The sequence below is a fragment of the Vipera berus genome (assembly GCF_964194415.1).
Source record: "Vipera berus genome assembly, chromosome: 6".
Classification (NCBI taxonomy): Eukaryota; Metazoa; Chordata; class Lepidosauria; order Squamata; family Viperidae; genus Vipera; species Vipera berus.
The window spans coordinates 58,577,628-58,600,659 of record NC_138208.1 but is presented as its reverse complement, the minus strand read 5'-3'; the positions used below and the strand labels follow the sequence as shown (position 1 = coordinate 58,600,659).

General features: G+C 41.2%; 2 protein-coding genes across 7 annotated transcripts; one reads left to right on the top strand and one right to left on the bottom strand.

The window, feature by feature from the left end:
• Positions 1–1,679: 1,679 nt before the first annotated feature.
• On the bottom strand, positions 1,680–17,304 carry LOC308669636 (uncharacterized protein). Of its 6 annotated transcripts, none has more exons than XR_014026808.1 (5): positions 16,962–17,304; positions 6,518–7,168; positions 4,108–4,185; positions 2,141–2,200; positions 1,680–2,037 (listed from the first exon to the last, which is right to left on the bottom strand). XR_014026808.1 is itself a non-coding variant. In XM_081330450.1 (5 exons), exons 1-5 carry the CDS (start codon positions 16,970–16,972, stop codon positions 2,020–2,022), a joined length of 276 nt encoding a protein of 91 aa, XP_081186576.1. In that variant the 5' UTR covers positions 16,973–17,294; the 3' UTR covers positions 1,680–2,019. The 6 variants fall into 6 exon arrangements, 2 of the variants coding, with proteins under 2 accessions (XP_081186576.1, XP_081186575.1); XR_014026809.1 differs by having other exon boundaries at positions 2,141–2,491; positions 6,518–6,626; XR_014026810.1 differs by having other exon boundaries at positions 6,518–6,673; positions 16,962–17,294.
• On the top strand, positions 2,082–21,502 carry LOC308669633 (uncharacterized protein). The gene is made up of 4 exons (XM_081330446.1): positions 2,082–2,213; positions 15,119–15,248; positions 17,506–17,635; positions 20,899–21,502. Exons 2-4 carry the CDS (start codon positions 15,122–15,124, stop codon positions 21,113–21,115), a joined length of 474 nt encoding a protein of 157 aa, XP_081186572.1. The 5' UTR covers positions 2,082–2,213; positions 15,119–15,121; the 3' UTR covers positions 21,116–21,502.
• The last annotated feature ends 1,530 nt before the right edge of the window (positions 21,503–23,032 follow it).

The window sequence follows — 23,032 nt, the reverse complement described above, 5'->3', positions numbered from 1 at the left end:
CCAGGCTTCAATGGAAGGAGAAAAGGCCCTCTTATCTCAACTTACTTTCTCCCAGCTGAAGGGAATTATTGTATCTTCATGAAACATTTGCTGATAAATAAAGCAGCATGTCAACAATGAGATTAAGGATTTTTAACATGAGCCATCCATCTTGTGCAAGTGAGGACAGACCTCAAGAATCCAGAGCACTTGCAGAATGTATAGTCTCTGACTCAATATAAGGTCAGGTAGGTGCTATCTCTATCCTGCTTCAATTTTTACCTCACCTACTGTATACTCTTAACTCACAAAATAAATTGGCATGTGTGCCATCATGCAGACCTGAATTGACATTTCCTTTCCATTTCCCTCTATCATGATTTTGAATTCTAAAAATTTTGTCAGCCCTCTCCCCGTCGCCCTCAAAGAGCATTCTAAAGAAGCTAAAGACAAGGAGATCACCAATAGATAAATTAGATAATATTTGCTTATCACAACAGCAAACCCATAATTAAAGCTTGAAAGGATGACCTCTAAGGAAACCTATACACCGATTTGCCTCCTTCTTCTGTGACTGAAGGACAACTGTTTCACAAAAGTCATTTATATGTTCCTCTTCCTCTCAGAGAAAATATATTACAATGTTGCCAGAACACTGAAATAGGGTATCAGAGAATGTTCAGGTTGCATCTTTTGCTCAGAGAGTTCTGGTAGCCAATGGTGGGAGCAGTTGTCCCTCATATTCAGCACCTTCTCCTCCCTATCTAGTCTCACAGACAGGGAAGAGGAATACAAGATGGAGTATTTTTTTAAAAAAAATTCTGGATGCAAGAAGGGGAGGAGTGAGTATTTAATTCAATGGAAGGGCTATCCCTGACAAGTACCACATGCATCACAATTGGCCTAGCTATGCCATATGAAATATCCGTGCAAGCACCAACTCTGTGAACTATCTTAAGACTCACTGGACAATGAACACTTTGTTTCCTGCCACCTTAGTCTTTTGATTGATGTTGCTTGGTAATAGGGGGTGGGGGGGCATTCTGAATTAACCTAAATTTTCCACCTTGAACTTCCCCATCGGCCATGAGGAGCTGCTAAACCTGCCTCATGAGAGGGAAGAATAATTCTGATAGAGAAGGCAATGTGAAGATTGGTTTGACTAAGAGGTGTGAAGGGCAAAGACATTACAGAAAATAGATTTGAGTCCTGGGAAAGTAAAGCATGAAAAGAAATTCAAAACTACTCCAGTTTGATTGGGTTAGATATAGGTTGAAGTAGGGAGGATACTTGACAGTTTTTCAAGATTCTGTTACATACCTTAACTACATTAAAATACATTCCAAGACTCCTAATGACTCCTGTTTTCTAAATTGGTCTACCTTGAAGGAATGATCAATAAAGGCCTGATACATAGAACTTATTCTATGGAACCTCTTAATTGCCAGTTCACTTTTGAAAGATGAACAAGAACACTGAGGTTCAGGCACAAAAACTGCTTCTTATCATACCATATATGACTTAGGAAGTTCTTTCACTGCCATTTCACTGAATTCCATAATACTTAATCCTAAGTAAACATGTTTAGGATTGTGTGTTATGAAACTGTTGAGTAATTCTGGTTTTGTTTAGTTTGACAATCCAGGAACTTTGAGAATAAGGGAATGCATGACCAAAAAAAGAAAAAGCAAAAACAGAAACACCCTTCATTTCCTTATTTATTTTGACAAAAAAAAGGTTTTGGCATACTATATCCTGAATGAAGTAATCAACAAAGAATTAATTTTGACAAACAGCAGGATCATCCTGGAGAACAGAGTCACAGTTGGCTACAAATTTTGTGTTCTATAAAGGAGAAGAAACAGAGTAGTAGAAACTACTGTGGACAGCAAGCAGGGTTATATCATCATTGGGGCTGCCAAATAATTGTGGGGATATAACGGGAAGTAGAAGGATGAATCAGAAGATGCTGGACAATAGCTTTTAAAAAAGCCTGTTAGAGATGTTCTCTTCTATTCCCCTATACTGGGGAAGAGATGTTCAGCTTGAATGGATAAGCTAGGAGGCAGAGAAAGGAAAAATTAGAAGAAGCTCTAATCCCAGTTTGGGGAAACATGTGGAATAAGGAATACAATAGTACATAATAGAATACATCACTTACCAGCTGAGGATAGAAGAGTGTCTGTGATAGAGGAAACAGAGACTTCTTGAGAGCATTGTCCTGTGAAATCCAGGTAAATTTTACATTCAATATTATGCTTACTTGGTCAGAAATAATATAGATGTCCAACTTGCAAGAGGTATTGTCTGATGGGTGATATTTTTTATTAGTTCTCTAGATGAATATAGTTGCCCAAATGTGAAAATGTACCGGTATGTGCTTTTTTACAAATGTGGCAGTAGTTCAAGTGGTTGGAGAGAGGGAGAGAAAGAATCTTTGAATAGATCTTGTGTACATAAGTGTTTAGATTCTGGACGTAATATGGATTGAGATGCCTATGTTGAGATATGTCTGTAGGATAACAAAAGTTTAACTCATTGAAGTCACTTATTTATTCCTTCTAAAACAACATTGCTTAACAATATGTACTCAATAATATATAAGTTGTAGAAGCTATAAGCTGCCTGGATTTTAATGTTTCTTTTATTTACCAGAATTTATTTTATTTATTTAACTTTATTTAATTTTCCTCTCTGTTTTCTTCATTTCATATAAGAAGTTACATTTTTCAAAACCTAAAAATAAAAACATTTATAATAAAGGGAACTAACTATCAATTAACATTCACTTCTAGCTAAAATGTGCATAGGCCTGCAGCCTAAGAAACAATGAATATACAGTAGCAGGCAAACTAAAAGGCACTATTGTTGCATGGCTAGAGTAAAGCCTTTGGGATGTCTAGTTGCTGATGCTGCCAGGCACAAAAATAAAATTTGAAGCTGCAAAGACAGACTCACAGTAGGAACATGGAATGTACATGAAAAATCTCAACACAATGATCCATGAGATAAATCAACAAGAGACTGAAATTTCAAAATCAGTAACAATATAACAATAAGAAGGATAATGGACTAAATCTATAAAATTTATGCCAGTTTATAATTTAAAGAAAAATTGTTACCAAATGTTATATAGATGGTACACCACTCCATCAATGGTATTTAAAATTGACAAATCTTACAGTAATAAATGTTGGAAATGCCATGATATAGAAAGAACATTTTATCACATATAGTGGACATGTTAAAAAAAATTCAAAAATATTGTAAAGACATACATAGTATAATGCAGAAAATATTAGAATTTAAATTTGAAATGAAACCACAATTGTTTTTATTAGGCATTAATCTCAGAAAAAATAACAATTTAATGAGTTATATGTTCATAGCAGTGAGAATAAACTGCTCAACTCTAGAAGAAAAACACAATCCCAGCACAATCTGCCTGGGAATTTAATCTTGAAAAATATGCAGCAATGACAAACTAAGAGGACACATGTACAACAGAAGTCTAATTAAATTTAAGCAAGAATGGTTGCCATATACACAGGGCCTCATGCAGCATGATAAATATAATCACCTACAGTATGCCTTTTAAGAAGGCCTGAATGCTTACAAATATTGCAAATTGGCAAACGTATGAAAAAGGGGAAAACAGAAATTATTAAAACAGAAATTTTAACAATGATTATTACTTATTTTTTCTTCCTTCCCCCTCACCAGTTTAGACCTAGGAGCCTTTAATAGCATGATTATCCAACTAAATGAACAGCAGCCATAAATCACTTTTCTGCAATGACAAGTTGGCTGAAAATCCAGTGAAACATAGCACAACATTTGCACTCCCTTTGTCATCTTTGTGTTTGCTATTTTTTTTTCTTTTTATCTTGCTAACTGGAAACAGAACATAATTTTAGGGCAGTAAAAAAAATCTTATTGTCAGTGGTACAGACAAATATGAATTGATTTGGTTACTGGACAGGGTTTTTTTTAAAAAAAAGTTTGTAAAAGTATACCTGAAAAGCCTGTGTAACATTTATTTTGAAACAACTGAAATACAGAAAATTAACTCCATCCCATTTTCTGTATGTTCTCTATATAGTCAAGATCAACACATAGCATATTTACCTTGAACAGTTGCCCATCAATTTCTGATGGGTCCCTCATATTATCTCTAGAACTTCCACTCCTGGCCACTACAGGATCCTATAAGAGAAGAGAGCCCATTCAAATATCTTGCAAGTCACTAAGCCATGAACTTCAATTTTCAAGGGAACACCAACTACCACCTTTCTTCCCTGGCTCTTTAATTAACATTTTTAAATTATTCTATCATCAGGACTTGAAAAAGATGTCATCTGGGAGATCTGGACATCTGGACTTTGTAACCACAATAAATCTAGTAGTTTTATTTGAAAGGGAATGGCAAGTAAGGGTTGTTTTAAAATTTCTTAGTCATTCTAGTTCAGATGCTGATGGTAAGTTCAATAAGGAACTTTATTATATTACTTGGGGGGCAAAATTGCTTGGAATTTTGCTGGACAGCTCCCTTTCGGGTGGATTTCAGTATAACAGAATTGGAAGGGGCCTTGGAGAACTTCTAATCCAAATCCTTATTCAAGCAGCAAATCATATAACATTTCAGACAAATGATTGTCTCTTCTTTAAAACTTCCAGTGTTGGAGCATCCATAACTTCAGGAGGCAAGTCGTTCCATTGATCTAACTGTCAGAAAATTTCTCCTTAATTCTAGGTTGCTTCTCTCCTTGATTAGTTTCCATCCAATGCTTCTTGTTCTGCCTTCAGCTGCTGTGGAGAATAGGGTTTTTTTATTTTAATTCCATTTATATCCCGCCCTTCTCCGAAGACTCAGGGCGGCTTACAAGCTTAGCAGTAGCCTTCATTCTATGTATATGCCTGCTTATTAGGGCTTTCACAAACACCCCAAGCGGCATTATTACAAAGTCAGCTTAATTGCCCCCAACAATCTGGGTCCTCATTTTACCTACCTCGCAAGGATGGAAAGCTGAGTCAACCTTTGACCCTCTCTTCTTTGTGGCAGCCCCATAGATATTGGAACACTGCTACCTTGTCACCCCTAGTCCTTCTTTTCATTAAATTAGACATACCCAGTTCCTGCAACTGTTCTTTATATGTTTTAGCCTCCAGTCCTCTAATCATCTTTGTTGCTCTTCCCTGTACTCTTTCTAGAATCTCAATATCTTTTTTATATTGTAGTAACCCAAACTGGATGCAATATTCCAAGTGTGCTCTTACTAGGGCATTATAAAATGGTACTACTGTGTTTCCCCAAAAGTAAGGCCTACTCAAAAAATAAGCCCTAGCTTGATTTTGGGGGGGGGGGTGGGCCTAATATAAGCCCTACCCTAAAAATAAGCCCTAGTTTGGGGGCAAGGCACACACTTAAAATCAAGCTAGGGCACCTGCCAGCCCACTTCTTCTGCAGCATCTTCTGCAGCCAGGCCTACATTTCTCAGTCACAGGCCTTTCCAGAAGGCTTGTGCAGCCAAGAACTAAGCTATGGATTGACTCCATTGTTCGGTTCTGCAAGACCTTTGCAGCCAAGTACTGAGTATTCCACTGCATAGGCCTTCTGGAAAGGCCTGACTGCAAAATACAGGCCAGAATGCAGCTGCAGAATGAAGCTGCTCCTTTGGCCCTAGAAGAAGTGGACCTGCTGGGTGGAGCTGTCGGTGCCAGAGGCGAGTAAGATATCCCCTGAAAATAAGACCTGTGCCTCTTTTGGAGGCAAAAAAAAAATGAGACCCGGTCTTATTTTCAGGGAAACACGGTAACACTTCACATGATCTTGATTCTATACCTCTGTTAATGTAGCCTAGGACTATGTTGGATTTTTTGGCAACTGCAGCACATTGCTGATTCATATTTAAGTGGTTGTTCACTAGGACTCCAAGATCCCTTTTGCAGTAACCACTATTGAGCCACGTACCACCTATTCTATATCTGTGCATTTGGGTTTTCTTGCCTAAATATAGAATCATACTTTTCTCACCAATGAATTTCATTTAGGTAGGGCACAGTGTTCAAGTCTGTTGAGATCTTTTTGTATCTTGAGCCTATCGTCTGGAGTGTTGCCTATTCCTGCCATTGTGTGGTCTGCAAATTTGATGCAGTTTTTCTTCAATTCCCTTGTCTAAATTATCGATGAAAATATTTAAGAGTAAGACAGAGCCTAAGACAGAGCCTTGGGTGTCCCACTGCATACTTCCCTCTATGTGGATGTAGTTCCATTAAGGACTACGCATTGAGTTCGGTTGGTCAGCCAGTTATGAATCCATCTGGTGGTGATGCTGTCTAATCCACATTTTTCTACCATGTTTCCCCGAAAGTTAGACCCAACCCAATAGTAAGCCCTAGCTTGATTTTTGGGAATGGGCCTAATATAAGCTCTACTCCAAAACTAAGCCCTAGTTTGGGGGCAAGGTGCATCCCTAAAAATCAAGCTAAGAAGGGGGTAGGGGAGTGAAGCTGCCCCACATGCCCTGCACCCACTTACCTTACTGGTAGGACCACCACAGCCAGGCCTCCCACACCCCAACATCTGCCGCACCACTATTTGACTTCTACAGCCAGCCGCCATGTGGCGCATTGCACCATTGCCACTCCTTCCAGAAGATAGGAAGATAAGATAACCTTTACTGTCATTTTTTTACTGTGGGTACAACAACACACATCAAAAATGAAATTTAGTTGCCCGCTCTCAGAGTGAAACACATACATGACACACACCTAAACATACTATAAAAAACATATGTATAGACCCACGCCCCTACATATACATACCAAATATTAAATACTGTCCATCTTGAATATATAACAGAAGCAGGAAGCTTGAGAGTTCATAAGGTTAATGCTGAATGGAATAAAACTATGGCTGAATCTGGATGTTCTGCTACGGATACCACGAAGCCTCCTCCCAGAAGGTAACAAGGAAAACAGGTCGTGAAGAGGATGTGTAGTATCCCAGATAATCTTACGGACCCTGCTCAAGCAATGCTTCTGTACTATGTCCTAGATGGGAGGGAGGGAACTGCCAATGATCTTTTCAGCCATCCTCACCACTCTCTGCACTGCCTTCCTGTCTGAAGCAGTGATGCTTCCAAACCAGACTGTGATGCTGTATGACAGAATACTCTCGATCGTCCCCCTGTAGAAAGTGGTAAGGATAGGAGAAGGAAGATGTGCTTTTCTCATGCAACGCATAAAATGTAGGTTCTGCTGTGCCTGCTTCACCAGTGTCTCACTGTTGAGTGACCAAGCCAAACTACTTGTTAGCTGCGCACCCAGGAATTTGATGCTGGTAACCATCTCCATAGGTAAATCATTAATACACAGAGAAGTGTGGCTGTGCCTGCCTTTTCTGAAATCGACAATGATCTCTTTGGGTTTTTTGGTATTTAAAACTAGGCTGTTTTCCTTATACCAGTTCACGAACCCCTCAACCTCTTTGTGATAAGCTTCCACATTGTATCATCTGCGAACTTCACAATATGGTTGGTGGCAAACCTAGCACAACAGCCATGGGTCAACAGGGTGAACAGCAGTGGACTTAGGACGCAGCCCTGAGGGGAACCTGTGCTCAAGAAAATGGTATTAGAAGTATTAGACTTCACCGAACTGAAGTCAACAACAAATGCACATGAGTATTTCTTTCCTCTAAGTGTTTCAAGCTCAGATGGAGAATGGAAGAAATAGCATCCTTCGTAGAGTGATTTGGTCAGTAGCCAAACTGAAGCGGATCTAATGCTGGCAGGATGCTAGATACAATAATGTTCTTCATCAGCTTCTCAAAGCATTTCATAATGGTGGATGTCAGTGCAACCGGACAGTAATCATTGAGGACTGTAATTGTGGACTATTTTGGCACTGGCAAGATGATGGCCATCTTAAAACATGATGGGACCACTGCCTGCTGCAATGAGAGATTGAAAATATCTGTGAGAACACAAGCCACCTCATCTGCACATTCCCTAAGGACACATCCAGGGATGTTAACTGGGCCTGCTGCTTTCTGAATGTTAATTTTCTGCAGTGTTTTCTGGACAGAGGTGACATCAAAGCTTAGCACTTGCTCATCAGGATGGGGCACAGCTTTCCTAGCAGGAGTGCTATTTGGACTTCAAATAGAAATCCACCACATAGCACTTTGGGCTGCTTCCATTGCTCATGCGCTTTGGGCCACTTCCGTTGCTCGTGCACTTCGGGTTGCTTCTGTTGCTCGTGGCAGGAGACCATGTGGCACTTCAGGCTGTTTCTGCTGCGGAAACGGCCCAAAGACCCACAGAGCATGCTGCCACGAGCAGCAGAAATGGCACAAAGCACCAAGCAGCATCCTGTTAGGAGGAGTGGCAACTGCACAATGTGCCACATGGCGTCCAGCCACAAGTGGCGGCAAGCAGCCTCAGAAGTCAAGAAGTGGCACGACAGGGGTGTGGGAGGCCTGGCTGTGGTAGTCCTAAGGTAAGACATTCTCCAAAATTAAGACCTAGTGCCTCTTTTGGAGGCAAAAAAATATATAAGACCAGGTCTTAATTTTGGGGAAACAAAATCTACTTATCAAGTAGAAGGTTGCAGTCTACTTTATCAAATGCCTTACTGAAGTCCAAGTAAATTATATCCACAGCATTTCTCTGGTCACATTGTAATTTTGTCACATTGTCAAAGAATGCAATAAGATTTGTCTGGCATGATCTGTGTTTGACAAACCTATGTTGGCTTCATTTCCATGCACTAACTACTATGTCTCTCTTTGTGATGTAAACTATCTGGAGAAGACTATAAAATAAGAAGACACTCTGAACAATAGTAGATTGATTGTACCAACACCTGCAGTCTGAAAGACAAATACATTTTTTTAAAGTCTTCAATTTTAAATTTTGAATAGTAAAGAAGGAAAACCGCATAATAATCCAAATGCAGCTACCTAACCAGGTATGATGGCATATTATAATCAATAGAAATTGAAAGTGTATTGTTATAAAGAGATTGGGGAGGAAAATTGGTCTCACAAGACCCTGAAAATTTTGTTTGAAAGTTTACCACTTACCTTTTATACAATCTACAGTCAAGAAGATATTTTTCTCCAGATATGAAACACATTATTTCTGTCTTTTATATCCTCAATGGAGAAAGATTTTATCTCATAGGACTGAGTCAGTAAAGGGATGGGAGCTGTTAAATTGCCTCCACTTTCATTTATTTGACCTACAAGATTTGTGCTACAATTTCAGCCTTTTGATATAATAAACTTTGATCTGTCTCTGCTGGGAGAAAATGATCAGGCATTTCCATTACCAATTTAATATAAAAAGGAATAGCAGTTTATTTAGAAAGAAGAATTTTCAATTATTAATAAGAACTGGCAGAGAAAGTCACTAAAGATATAATACTAGTGAAATATAGCACTGTACAACAAATAGATTAATAAAAATCTTCAATAGCTTGTAGAAAATCAGTGTCCCTAAAGAAACAATGATAAAATGGGTGAAAAAATTTGGATATAATATAGAATTAGAAAAATGGCAAAATTTATAGGAAAGAAATTACAAACTGACAATGTCAACTTCCTACAAAGAAAAATTACATAAAATGTTCTATAGATGGCACTTGCCACCAGCAAGACTAGCAAAACTGTTTAAAAACATGTCAGATAGATGTTGAAAATATAAACATAAGTCAGGCACTTATTATGATGTTTGGTGGACATGTGACAAAGTAAAGAGTTATTGGAAAAAGATACATACCTGGCTAGAAAAGATGTTGGGAGAACATGTACTGTAGATTTTAAACCTGAACTTTTTAAATTAGGTATAATGCCAGAAAAGACAGGGGACGTGGTGGCTCAGTGGGTTAGGACGCTGAGCTTGTCGATCAGAAGGTTGGCAGTTTGGCAGATCGAATCCCGAGTGCCACGTAACACGAGTGAGCGCCTGTTACTCGTCCCAGCTTCTGCCAACCTAGCAGTTCGAAAGCACGTAAAAATGCAAGTAGAAAAATAGGGACCACTACGGTGGGAAGGTAACAGCGTTCCGTGCGCCTTTGGCATCTAGTCATGCCGGCCACATGACCACAGAGACATCCTCGGACAAGCGCTGGCTCTTCGGCTTTGAAATGGAGATCAGCACCAGCCCCTAGAGTTGGAAATGACTAGCACGCATGTGCTGGGGAACCTTTACCTTTACCTTTACCAGAAAAGACTAACTAAGAAAGATTATATCTGATTTTGCATGTCACAGCAGTGGCAAGAATTATATTCGCGCAATATTGGAAAAAATGAAGGAATACCATCAGATGAAGAAATAATTTAAAAAATACTAGAATGCACAGAGATGGATAGACTGACTATGAGACTGAAAGAAAAAGAAGAAACGGAATATTATCAAACTTGGGACTTACCGTATATACTTGAGTATAAGCCGACTCGAGTATAAGCCGAGACCCCTAATTTTACCCCCCAAAACTGGAAAAAGTTATTGACTCGAGTATAAGCCGAGTATAAGTATAAGCTTGGCCCCTTCTTAGCAACATATCTATATTCTGTGCCACGACGAGCTGCTCGTTGACTCCACCGGCAGCTGTTTCTTGCCGCCTCTCAGCTGATGGAGCTGCGCGACCACCGGCAGCCGTCTCCAGCCTTCTCCCAGCCATCCCTGCCGGCACGTGTGCTCTGTGGCCGTTCATGGCCGCCCCCGTTCGCCCCCGACCGTGGGTGCGGCCGCGGGTCCGGCGTTCGCCCACCGACCAGCTGATGGGTGCGGGCGTGGCCGGGCTGTCCCCAGAGCTGGGCGGGTTCCACCGGCGTTGGCCCGCCGAACAGCTGATGGGCGTGGGCGTGGCCGGGCTCTCTCCGGAGCCGGGCGAGTTCCACCGGCGTTCGGCGTTCGCCCGCCGAACAGCTGATGGGCGCGGGCGTGGCCGGGCTGTCCCCAGAGCCGGGCCGGTTCCACCGTCGTTCGGCGTTCGCCCGGCGAACAGCTGATGGGCGTGGGCGTGGCCGGGCTGTCCCCAGAGCTGGGCGGGTTCCACCGGCGTTCGGCGTTCGCCCGCCGAACAGCTGATGGGCGCGGGCGTGGCCGGGCTGTCCCCAGAGCCGGCCCGGTTCCACCAGTGTTCGGCGTTCGCCCGCCGAACAGCTGATGGGCGCGGGCGTGGCCGGGCTGTCCCCAGAGCCGGGCGGATTCCACCGGTGTTCGGCGTTCGCCCGCTGAACAGCTGATGGGCGCGGGCGTGGCCGGGCTGTCTCTGGAGCCGGGCGGGTTCCACCGGCTGGGCTCCCCACGGCTGCCTCAGCAGTTGGCGCGGCCGCGGGTCCGGCGTTCGCCCGCCGAACAGCTGATGGGCGTGGGCACAGCTTGGCCTTCTCTGATGCTGGGTAGTTGCCACCGGTCGTGCTCCCCCGATTCCCACTGTGTTGTCGAGCCCGTAGGGCTTGACACCTGGCAGCAGATCCCGCAGGGAAGGTCTGCTAGGGAGGCGGCAGTCAAGCGTTGTTTCCCTCCTCGTGCGTGTGTGTGTGTGTGTGTGTCAGACCCACGGGAATGGCTGGCAAGGAAGCGGCGTCCCCCCCCCTCCTGTGTGTCGGGCCCACGGGGCTTGACACACAGAGAAACGCAAATGCCGGACTGCCGCCACCTTTACTAGCCATTCCTGCGGGTCTGACACACACACACACACACACACACACACACACGCACGAGGGGGAGAAACAACGCTGGACTGCCGCCACCTCTGCCAGCCCTGCAAGCCTCTGCCGGGGCGGAGGGCGACGGCGGCCGCAGCGACCGGAGAAGGGAGCCTGAGGACCATCAGCTGTTCGGCGGGCGAACACCGGACCCGCGGGCGCGCCAACTGCTGAGGCAGCCGTGGGGAGCCCAGCCGGTGGAACCCGCCCGGCTCCGGAGACAGCCCGGCCACGCCCACGCCCATCAGCTGTTCAGCGGGCGAACGCCGGACCCGCGGGCACGCCAACTGCTGAGGCAGCCGTGGGGAGCCCAGCCGGTGGAACCCGCCCGGCTCCGGAGACAGCCCGGCCACGCCCGCGCCCATCAGCTGTTCGGCGGGCAGACGCCGAATGCCGGTGGAATCCGCCCGGCTCTGGGGACAGCCCGGCCATGCCCGCGCCCATCAGCTGTTCGGCGGGCGAACGCTGAACGCCGGTAGAACCCGCCCGGCTCTGGGGACAGCCCGGCCACACCTGCGCCCATCAGCTGTTGGCGGGCGAACGCCGGACCCGCGGCCGTGCCAACTGCTGAGGCAGCCGTGCGGAGCCCAGCCCTCCCTTCTCTCAGCAGCCTGTTCCGAACGAAGGGACAGTTCTTTTTTTTTTGTTGACTGGAGTATAAGCCGAAGTGGATTTTTTCAGCCCAAAAAGTGGGCTGAAAAATTCGGCTTATACTCAAGTATATACGGTATTTTATCGATGACTAGAGGAAAGAATAAAGGATTAGGAATTAAATATGTGAATGTAAACTCAGACAGCACATTTGTTGAAAAATTATTACTGAATGTATGGGGGGAAAAACCAATAAAAACTTTTACAAAAAAGAAAAAAGAGAGAAAGAAAATCAGTGATCCTGCCCATATTTCACATGAGATGTTCACAAACCTTGCTGTGGAAATAATGTTGCACAGTCCTTCTGTATAATTTAACCACCAACATTTTGGGGGCAACTTATAAGCCACTATGCAATTTTTATTTCAGAGATCGCGGTACCTGCTTTCACTTAAACTGCCTAAAAGTCAGACATTAGGATCAAAGCTACATTGCATACTTAAGCATTTGTTAATAATCAAACTTCCAAAACTTTTTTAACTCACTTCTTTCCTGTAATTATTTAATGTAAATTTGAGGCATGAATATATATGCTAAAGGCTGGGGAGAAGGAGATGCGAGTGTTGATGGAAAAAAGTCATAATATCAGAAAGGTGTAATATAATTAATCTAAAAACTGTGAAACCTTCACCATGCACTTGTGGGATGGGAAAGCATGAAATAAATTTTAATGTTCCAATGAGCATTAAATCTTCTTAAACCATAACTGCACTCCCCAATTTGGAAAAGTGCTCATCTTTATTCATATTTGAGTCAATTCCCAATAATTCCTAAGAATATTCAGAAGAGAGACTATCATGATTTCTAGATCATTAAGTAATGAAAATCATACTTAATTGGAAGGATAATTTAAGTTTTTCAAAGTTTACCATAAGTAATTCACATATGAATTCTACATGAAATATCTACTTTTTTCATTTCTCATTTGAGAACTTAGTATATAATGATATAAACCTTGTAAATTATTACCAGTAACCCTGAGAGTACTGGGGTTTCCTTTAATCCTCTGCAATTTAACAGAAGTAACAGAACTAGCACAACTGCTTACTGACTGCTAGAAGCCCTCATTATAGCAATCATCAAATATCCATAATAATTGCAAAATCAGCCACAGTTCAACCCATGGAACCTACATAAATACATATAGCTATCCAGCTGTTTTGGCACCAATGCAGAAGTAGTTTGCCATTGTCTCAGATGATTTCCCAACTTTCCAGAATAGCCTAAAGTCTGGGAAATTCTTCATAGTTCTTAGTTAATTATAATCAGTTGCTCAGCTTTTTCAAGATGGCTAAGGTTGGCTGCCCACCAGTTGTGATCAACTGTACTGTACACCCAACTCAACAGAAGTCAAATGTGAGATATAATAATGATCAGTAACCATTTTCACAGCCACAATTATGCTAATCCATTGGAGGAAAAACAGGAAAGGATCATCTGATATTTAGTGTTACAATATAGTTCAGTACTTAAGAACATCCTGATCTTGAAGAGAATTGGCTTCTTCCACAGCATAAGATACTATTTCATGATGCAAGCTCCATGTTTACATGCTTGTGTACATCATTGAGACTTCAGTACAAAACGTCTATCCCAGACTGTACCCCTCAGTCTTTCTGTTGTGCTTGGTGACCTGAAAATGAGCAGTTTTGGTGTAGATATAACTGTCATATAACCGTCAGCTCTAACCTGAGAATGCTGGCTTTTGGCTTACTTCTCTCAGAGTCTAGTCCTTGACTCACTGCAGTGAACCAGACAAGCAGGATAGGTTTAGAGATGGAGTGGCACTTTGCTTTCTAATCCAATAATTGTGCCAACCGAGAAGAAATAGGGAAGGATTAACCTTCCTTTGCAATTGTATTATATTTATATATTTATATATATATATATTATTAGTTCTTTATTAGGGCACATATTGTTATATTGGCTCCAAGGAAGTTAAGGAATGGGAAGACTACTAAGATTCGCAACAAAATGTTGCTTCCCTTCCTTTCATTCAAGCTCTTTCTCCCAAAATTATTCCTTATGCCAATCTAGCGAACATTGGATTGTTTCTAGTCTTGTCATTTTCGAAATGTATCTTACTCTCCTTACATAAGTCAGTAAGTCACTGAGAATGTCAGTGAAATTATCAAATCTAGTGTGTAGTATGCTTACCTTTTTCAGTTATGGGGAGGGTGTGGGATATATCTAAATGTCTTGTCTTTCAATCTACAACTATCTTTCCAGGAATCCACAGCTTCCCTAGCTTCCTTAAGTCTTAAGGGATTTTTAAAAATAGGCGATGATGATGATGATGATGATATGGAAAGATGTATAAATGGAAAATAATTATTTTAAAAACCATCCACACCAACAACCTGTCTCCAACAATAAAAAAATACATAATTCTTTAAAGCCATGTTTGTGAAAGTTACCAGAACAATGGGCTCACTATGCTACTGATATGTCAATCATCTAATGACTTTATCCAGTAAGATCAAATTTCACTAAAGTGGGCAAAATTATGGGGCTGTGGAAATGATATCTGGCATCATGTAGCAGATTTTAAGGGAGTTTCATTCATTCTCTCTTTAGTGATGTCTACAACTTACTATTTTTTCAAAGCTAAAAAGATATCCAAAAATATAATTCCACATGTGTTGAATATCACTGTATAGCCTAGCAAGCACTAATATAGTGTTATTTCTGCTTCTTTGAATTAGCTTTCTTTTCTCTTTCATTTTAAAAGAAAACTTAGAATTGGCTTATATTTTCTTGACCTAGAAGATGAAAGTTCTGACCAAGCCCATCCTACGTGCTCTCCCATTTCTTCTCTTGTTCCACTCCCTACCCAACAGCCTTTGTAAGAAGGAGTTTCTGGATCAGATTCAGGAGTGGGACTACAGAGACGGAGGTAAGTGGTGCAAACAAGCAAGAAAACAGCAGTTGTGGAACACTCGATGAGTCACATTCTTGAGGGTGGAAAGCTATCTATGTTTGCCTGTTTAACCACTAAAGAATTCATGAGCACAGATGGCTTTGTATTAATACAAATATGAATGTTTTTGGAACATACTGAATGAGTCCTTTATTTTTATAATCTGAGTACAGGACACTAAACTACAAACAAATGCAGGATGAAAATTTACCCATATACGTCTGGTGTTGTAACAATATAATATAACTTCCAAATTCAATCAGTTTTCCAAATCACATAATCAGGCCAGATAAAACAGATGAATCAATTTGAATTTATCTGCCAAATTAATGACCTTTTCTCCTATACAGAAAGGCTTTTCCCAGATCAGATCTTTTCAGAATGGATCAACTCAATTCAATGATCCAATTCAGAAATCCATCATTCAAGTGAGATTTAACCTGATTTGCATGACTCCAGAATGTAATATAGAGGCTGAGAGAGGAGCACATACATACCTTTTAAAATTCTCCACCAAAGTTTCCCAAAGTTCTCCATGGGAAATAATAAAACTCTAAAATTTCTCAATGGTATATCTCATGCTTATTAGATCACAATGAAAAAATAATTTCATTATATTGTCTCTTAGAAATAAAGGGGAGTTGACTACAGATTCAGGAAAAACAATTGTGCAATAAATGGAGGGGTATTTTATCTCCAGGCCCCTTATAAAATAAGTGCAAAAAAGCTACATCAGCAATCAACATTTCTCCAAAATGCTCCTTTGAAATAATCTGTGAATTAAGTTTTATCAAATTGAAATAGATGGGGGAGGGGAATCCACATAATAGTTCTTCTCAGCACTATTTTCATGCTGTGTTGAATAATTGTAACAGTTAAACCACTGCCCCTGCATTTTTTTTCCTGAAATATCACATATCCTCAGTATCTTGCAACTGAACAAACAAATGTATTATTCCAGTTTGTATTGTTGGTGAATTATTACTGGGATGTATTTTAGGCAAAATCTATCACATTAATGTAAACCCCACTGAATAGTTACGTCTGATTAAAATGCTGGATAAGTTTGGAAAGTTGGAGGTTCAGACATTCCTAGCTGTGCTTATGTAATACTATCTATTCGGGACTTTCCTTCTTTTCCCTTTTTTAATCTTTGAAATGGGTAAACACCTCATCTCCAGCAACGAAGCACGGAAAATTTCTCTATCTTCCTAAAAGCTTAAATCCAAGAAGAGTTGTCTCCATGGAAACCCTATCTCATTGGGCCAGCTCTTTCCAACTTTTATGCAGACATTGAGATAGGAGTGCTAGAACATATTGGTGCACTAAAGATAAAAACCTAAGTGTTGGGAGAAGGCTAAAAAGAAACACCCATTTTTCTGTAGCTTATGATTACCTTAACTTACCCTATCTCTACATGCATTCATAATTCCCATCTTTCCAAAAACCAGACTAACAAAAATAAGTATAGAAAATTAGCGCCATCTATCCAAATACCATTCAAGCATAACATTACACTAATTTTTAAACTGGAATTTAAAGTTAGCAAAAGAGAGTGCATATGAAGACAATATTTAAAAAAATAATGGTAATGACATTCCAGAAGTGGTCAAAGTGCATTATTGTAATAAAAATTAAACTCTAGTAGGTTCTAAATGATGACAATAAAGCCTCAATTGGGGGACTTACCGGTATTTCATGTGATTTGTGTGGGGTTTTGGTGGAGATGCATATATCTCCAAGGAAATCAAAGCCTAATGCAGATTTGCCATACTTGTTTCTTCTTGTTTCCTTCCAAAAATTGGCAGGAACTCTTGTTCCCAGAAGCCAGCAGTGCAAACTGGGCAATCTGCAGGAGTACAAAAGAGAAGCTGTGGACAATGGATCATTTGCAGTCTATCAGCCACCCACATTTCTAAAGACTCTAAAAAAAATTTTTAAAAAGCTAATCTCAGAAAACTGAAAGCAATCTTACACATATGAATGAAGAAAATAATATATGAGAGACACACTTGGTTAGTCTCAACTAGCATTCTCCTCTCTCTCCCTGCTTCCTCTCCCAGTATTGGCCATAAGCAGGACTTGAATAAAATACAGTATATTGCAGATTATTCTATTTAAAGCTGTTCTTTAATTCACAAAGGTAGCTGTGTATTGATAGTTGATAAGAAAACTGTTTTGTTTCAGAGTCTTTGTTTTAACCTGCACCATCATGTCAATTCTGGTTCTGTAGCTGACAAGGTCAATGTTCAAGGCACCAAGAGCATCACCTGCCTACTGGAGAAGTGGGGGAACCGCATCTTTTGGCAAATAAAATTCTCTTTGTTGAGTCACCCTGACACCCTGCTGCCAGAACTGTCTAGGTAAGAATAAGAGGGTGGCAGTTATCTTTCTATATAATTTGTCCTTCTGTAGGAAAGACTGGATTAACATTGATGTGGAGATTGTGGTTCACAACTATTGCTGCTGAACTGACTTTCTTGCCATTGGCCATCCAAGGCTCTAAGACAGGGCTTTTCAACCTTTTCACCTATTGTACCACTTTTAGGATATGGCAACATCTGAGTACCACCAGTTGCCTAGCAAGGTGTCAAAAACATGATGACCAAAAAAAAAAAGGAAAAAAGTGATGAAGTACAGGTAGTCCTCGACTTACAACAGTTTGCTTAGTGACTGTTGGAAGTTACAGTGCCACTGAAAAAAGTGACCCCCAAGCCACAGCCGAGCAAGACACCTGCCTGTCTGCCTGTCGGTGCTCTTCCTCCTGTCTGAGGTTTTCATTGTTGTATTTCTGTTGAGGATTGGCAGTGGGGGTGGGGTGGGAGGTGTTTTTATCCCCCCACCCCACCCGTCTGCTGGGTGGTTGCAGCAGAGTTTGGTCACTTCACATGACCCTGGGACACTGTGACTGTCATAAATACGAATCAGTTGTCAAGCATCTGAATGTAAATCACAAGATCCTGGAGATGCTGCAACATTCCAGCTGATCGGCGCTTCTTCTGGGCTCAACAGAAGTACCAGGATCAGTGCCGAGCTCCAGCTGGAGCCAGGCACTGATCCTGGCACTTTCGCTGAGCCCTGACAGGTCCGAAGAAGCGCTGATCCTGGCACTTTCACTGAGCCCTGACAGCCCTGCAGCTCCAGCCATCTCTCACTCAAGCTTGTGTGGTGCTGCCACTGGTTCAGTTCATTCTCTTCCCCCGCTACCACTTTTCTAGGATGGTTGCATACCACCTGCCAGGTGCCAATGTACCACAGATGATATCCGTACCACTGGTTGAAAAGCCATGCTCTAAGAGACTCCACAGTGTATGAGAAATTAGTTGGTTTTTTGTTTCACTTTCCATTTGCTTGAGACACATTTCACTTGTCAGTACCTCCATGAGGACAAAATGAGTTTAAGTCATCAATTATCATGTCTTCTGCTGGAACCACAATATTCTGAAGTTAGTATGTGAATTTATATGTGTGTGTGTGACCACGTGTGTTTCCTAGAAATAAAAACAGCAAATATAACGCTATTATAGAAATGTGTAATATATTTAGAATTATGCTGGCATCTATAAGATTTGCCTACAAGAGAATAGGCACAAGCCTGAGCAAGACTGAAGAAGCAAGACAGTTCTTTTGAACTCATCAACTGACTTCTGAGTAAATGCAGGAAGGATCAGGCTGCATCTCCTATAGATAAATCTAAACTGGCTTAGATAATGATGCTCCAGTTTAGCAAATGAGTTAGACTTGTAAAGATCAAGTGATAAGTGATCCACCAGAAAGCAAAAAAAATGTTGTTTGTAATTCAAAAGTAGCTGTACAAAACTGCTGAGAAAAATAGAAACAGAAAGTGGGGTGGGGTAGGTAGGATTGGATGCAGGTTATACAAGAGAGGAGGAGGGTTGGTTCCCATTGACAACAAATAAATTACTGCACTTACCTCTTTTTAAATAACAAGGATGGATATTTTTTTAGTTATAATAGATGAGTGCTATTTGCTTATATTCTGAAACATTCATGGTGTCAGTTGTAAGCATGAAATGCTCCCCTGTGTAGAATATGCTCTTAAAATAAATGCAAAGTGGTAGTTAAGCATACAGGAAGCATACAGGAGTCTCCAAAGGATTTTAAATGTCATACTAAATACATAATAAAAAAACTATCCTAATCCATTTTCCAAAGATTAAAGAAGTATTCAGCACAAGTCTTCCTCTCTCTCTCTCTTTCTTTTTCTCTCATACAGCCACGCACAGAGACACTGAATGTACCATTACCTGGGCTGACTGAAGTCAGTAGGCAGGCATTTACTTGAACACAAACAAAATATAGAGTAAAAAAATTCCTTTATCAAACATTACTTCAGACAGAGGAATTGAAGCAAATTATGATCCTTAGAAAAATATCAACATAATTGTTTCTTTTTGCTTGTTCTTTAAAATAAATATCAAATAATTAAAATACCATTAGTCTATGTAACAAATTGTAAGAGTTGCTGAAATAGCATAAATGAAACACTTTAACATTCAGATGATCCTCTGTCAGTTATTACTAGATGCAGTTCATGACATACCTCTGCAGTATTCAAATACTTTGCACTGTTGGTAGTTTAGACATCTTTGATGCTGAATTTGGATTGTAGGCTACTTTGTAAAATGTCCTGGTCAATGTAAAACATCAGGTGTCATGCATATCCATATAAACAATATTATTTAGGGATTTTATTTTCTGTCAGTGAATGTATCTTCTGCTTTGGTATCAAAACATTTTGCAGACTAGCATAAAATTGAATATTAATTATAATATTTTAAATATTTGCCTATATTATGCTTTTAACGTAAATTTAATGTACAATGTGCCTGCCTTTCAAAAGATTCTGTTGCTTCCTCAATGGTAAACATATCTAAATCTGGTACAAATCAAAAGACCCAGCCAGTGTAAGCTTTGGTGGGTCTAAGACAGGGGTGTCAAACTCAATTTCATTGAGGGCCACATCAGCATTGTGGTTGCCCTCAGGGGGCCGGGTGGGTATGGCCAGGGTGGGCGTGGCCTACTGGGTGGGCGTGGCTAGTGCATATGGCCTACTGGGTGGGCGTGGCCAGCTCTACATCGTTCGCATCAAGGGTGCCTATGGGGGCCTGGGCAGGAGTGGGACAGATCTGAGGGTCTCTGGCAGAAGGAGGGTCTCTGGGCCAGGGCCAAGGCAGTGTGGGCCGTTCCCTCACTGTTTCCAGGATGGCTTCGCGGGCCACATGAAACCACTTCACGGGCCATATCCGGCCCCCGGGCCTTGTGTTTGACATGTCTGGTCTAAGAGGAAGTCTGGTTAACCCAACTAGCAAAAAAGCTTAGATGTTTTTTCCTGTCAAAAGCTAACTAGTAACCCAGAGATGTTGGATTACATCTCCTTGTCTAAATTGTCAAAGTGCCATGCTGGCTAGGAATGGCAGAAATTGCAGTCTGCCATAATTCAAGAGTTCCAGGAAGGGAAAAGCTACCCTTACCTTGTGGATGTTTTATCAAAAACTGTGACATATGCTTTGTTGCGGTTTGTCATTGCTTGTCAACAGATTGCTATGGTTTCTGTTGAAAACCGATCTGTACACCACCTCATGACGCTTTTTTAAATCTGCAGCCTCCGGCCTGCTTCAGAAGCAATTGATAATCTCCTGAAACAAGTAGATTCAATAAAGTCAAGATTGGCAGAACTGAATGAGAGGCTTAGGATCATAGAAAGAGCTCCGTTTGTTATCCGCTACAAGGCCAGAAGGAGTCAAAAGCTTACTAACCTCCAGCTGCAAAGACTACCAGAGAAGAGGACACATGCATGGAGGCGAGCTCAGAGGGATTAATTTGTTTTTTTATGAAGGAAGAAGACTAGAAATTCCTGAGATTCTTAAGAAACCACACAATAAAAGCCTGGTTAAAAAGACATACAGTAGGTTTAATGCTAATTCACTGAAGATGCTTCTCCTCATGAGTGCTTTTTAAACATGTGACTTCTTGCTATTTGAAAAAATAATCCCTTCTTCCTCTTCAACTGTTGTTTTTAATCTTATTTCTAAATTCAGGGAAGCCCCATTTCTATAGAACCACAAACAAAAATCTCCAGTCTTCAGGCTGGTCCATGTAGCCCTTGAAGTCTCAAGAAGTCTCCTTTCCCACTGTGAGTTTCCAATACATGTAAATTGTGCGTTCAGATTTGAAATTTGGATGTATCCGCATTAAATTCAATTTTGTACTTCAAAATTATTGATTTGATCTTGATTTGCTTTGAGATTCAAGGTTAAAAAAACAATTCTAAAAATCAGCGTTCCTTAGAAAGAGAATAGACAGTTGCTGTGAGAAGCAAAAAAGGTCAGGAAAGTTTTGCAAGGAAATCAAATGGTTGTGAAACTGATCTGCTGAACCTTGGGGAAGAATGCTTGTGTGGGACTCTGTGATTTTCTGGTTGAAGGAGTATACTTTTCTTTGTTGAATGTATGTCGGAGGAGGAAGCTTATAATTGTAGCTGATTCAATGATCAGATGAGAGCAAGCCGTTAGAGCCACATTCCTCAGCTAGCAGCTCATTCTTAGCTAATACACTTTGGAAAATGTAACTAGGACTTTTCAACCACAAGAAGCAACAGAACTAACAAAAATAGGGGTGGGGGTGGACTGCAAGGGAGAAGGGAACAAACAAATCAGTCTTAGCATTTGCTGGAAAGATGAGTCTTAAGATAATAGTGAAGTTGACCACCAGGTTTGACTATTTAACTGAATATCATGCTAATTTCATATTTGCAAATGTAGGCATCTCTATTGCCAGAAGGTGTAAGTATGGGAAGCCTGCATTTCTTTTTTTAAGATTCATCGGAAATGGTGAAAATCACACAGATATTGCACAGAGAGCTTCCCATGAAAGCCAGAAGAAAGAACACAGGAGGAGGAGGACCTGAAGAGGAAAAAAAGGCACCATACTGGGAGCAATGAATATAAAGATACATGGCAATAAACAGTGAATGAACTAGAAGATGGTCCATGTCACTACAGTGAACCAAGTGAGTTGAATAGTCTTTTAAATCAAAATTATAAACAAGTCTGACAGCAAACAGACAAACTCAGAACTATTTATGCATAATTCCCTCCCTTTAGAGCAGACATGTCAAACACAAGGCCCGGGGCCCGGATCTGGCCCGCGCCCAGGCCCCCATAGGCACCCTTGATGCGAACGATGTAGAGCTGGCCATGCCCACCCAATAGGCCATACGCACTCTAGCCATGCCCACTCAGTAGGCCACACCCACCCTGGCCATACCCCCCCCCCCCGAGGGCAACCACAATGCTGATGCGGCCCTCAATGAAATTGAGTTTGACACCCCTGCTTTAGAGAATTTGATTTTGAAAGGTAGTTTGGTGTAGTGGTTAATGCATCAGGCTAGAACCAGAAAGACTGTGAATTCTAATGCCACCTTAGGCACAAAGCCAGCTGAATGACTTTGGGCCAGTCACACATACTCATCAGCACTAGGAAGGAGGCAATGGCAAACCACTTGGAAAACCTTGCCAAGGAAACTGCAGGGACATCCAGGCTGTTTGTGGAAATTAAAACAACTAAAAAGCTGCAATTGTCAGACACTTGCAAAGTAAGGGGGTGCATATGTCAGACAAATGAAGATATATATAAGATTTAGGGGAGGATTGAGGATCATAAAAGAAACAAGAAAAAAAACCCACAACAATCTTTCACTCCAAACAAATCTTCCTAAACAAATTCTAGCTAGGATA

Bases quoted from the DNA above. Each gene is read 5' to 3' on its own strand.
- LOC308669636 (XM_081330449.1), bottom strand. The intron at 4,186-6,517 runs GTAAGTGGGTGC...CTTCTCTTATAG, and splicing joins GTGGTGGTCCTACCAGTAAG to GATCCTGTAGTGGCCAGGAG. The intron at 2,201-4,107 runs GTAAATATGCTA...TGGATTTCACAG, and splicing joins TTGATGGGCAACTGTTCAAG to GACAATGCTCTCAAGAAGTC.
- LOC308669633 (XM_081330446.1), top strand. From the start codon at position 15,122: ATGAAAGTTCTGACCAAGCCCATCCTACGTGCTCTCCCATTTCTTCTC. The intron at 15,249-17,505 runs GTAAGTGGTGCA...CTGGTTCTGTAG, and splicing joins GTGGGACTACAGAGACGGAG to CTGACAAGGTCAATGTTCAA. The intron at 17,636-20,898 runs GTAAGAATAAGA...TTAAATCTGCAG, and splicing joins CTGCTGCCAGAACTGTCTAG to CCTCCGGCCTGCTTCAGAAG.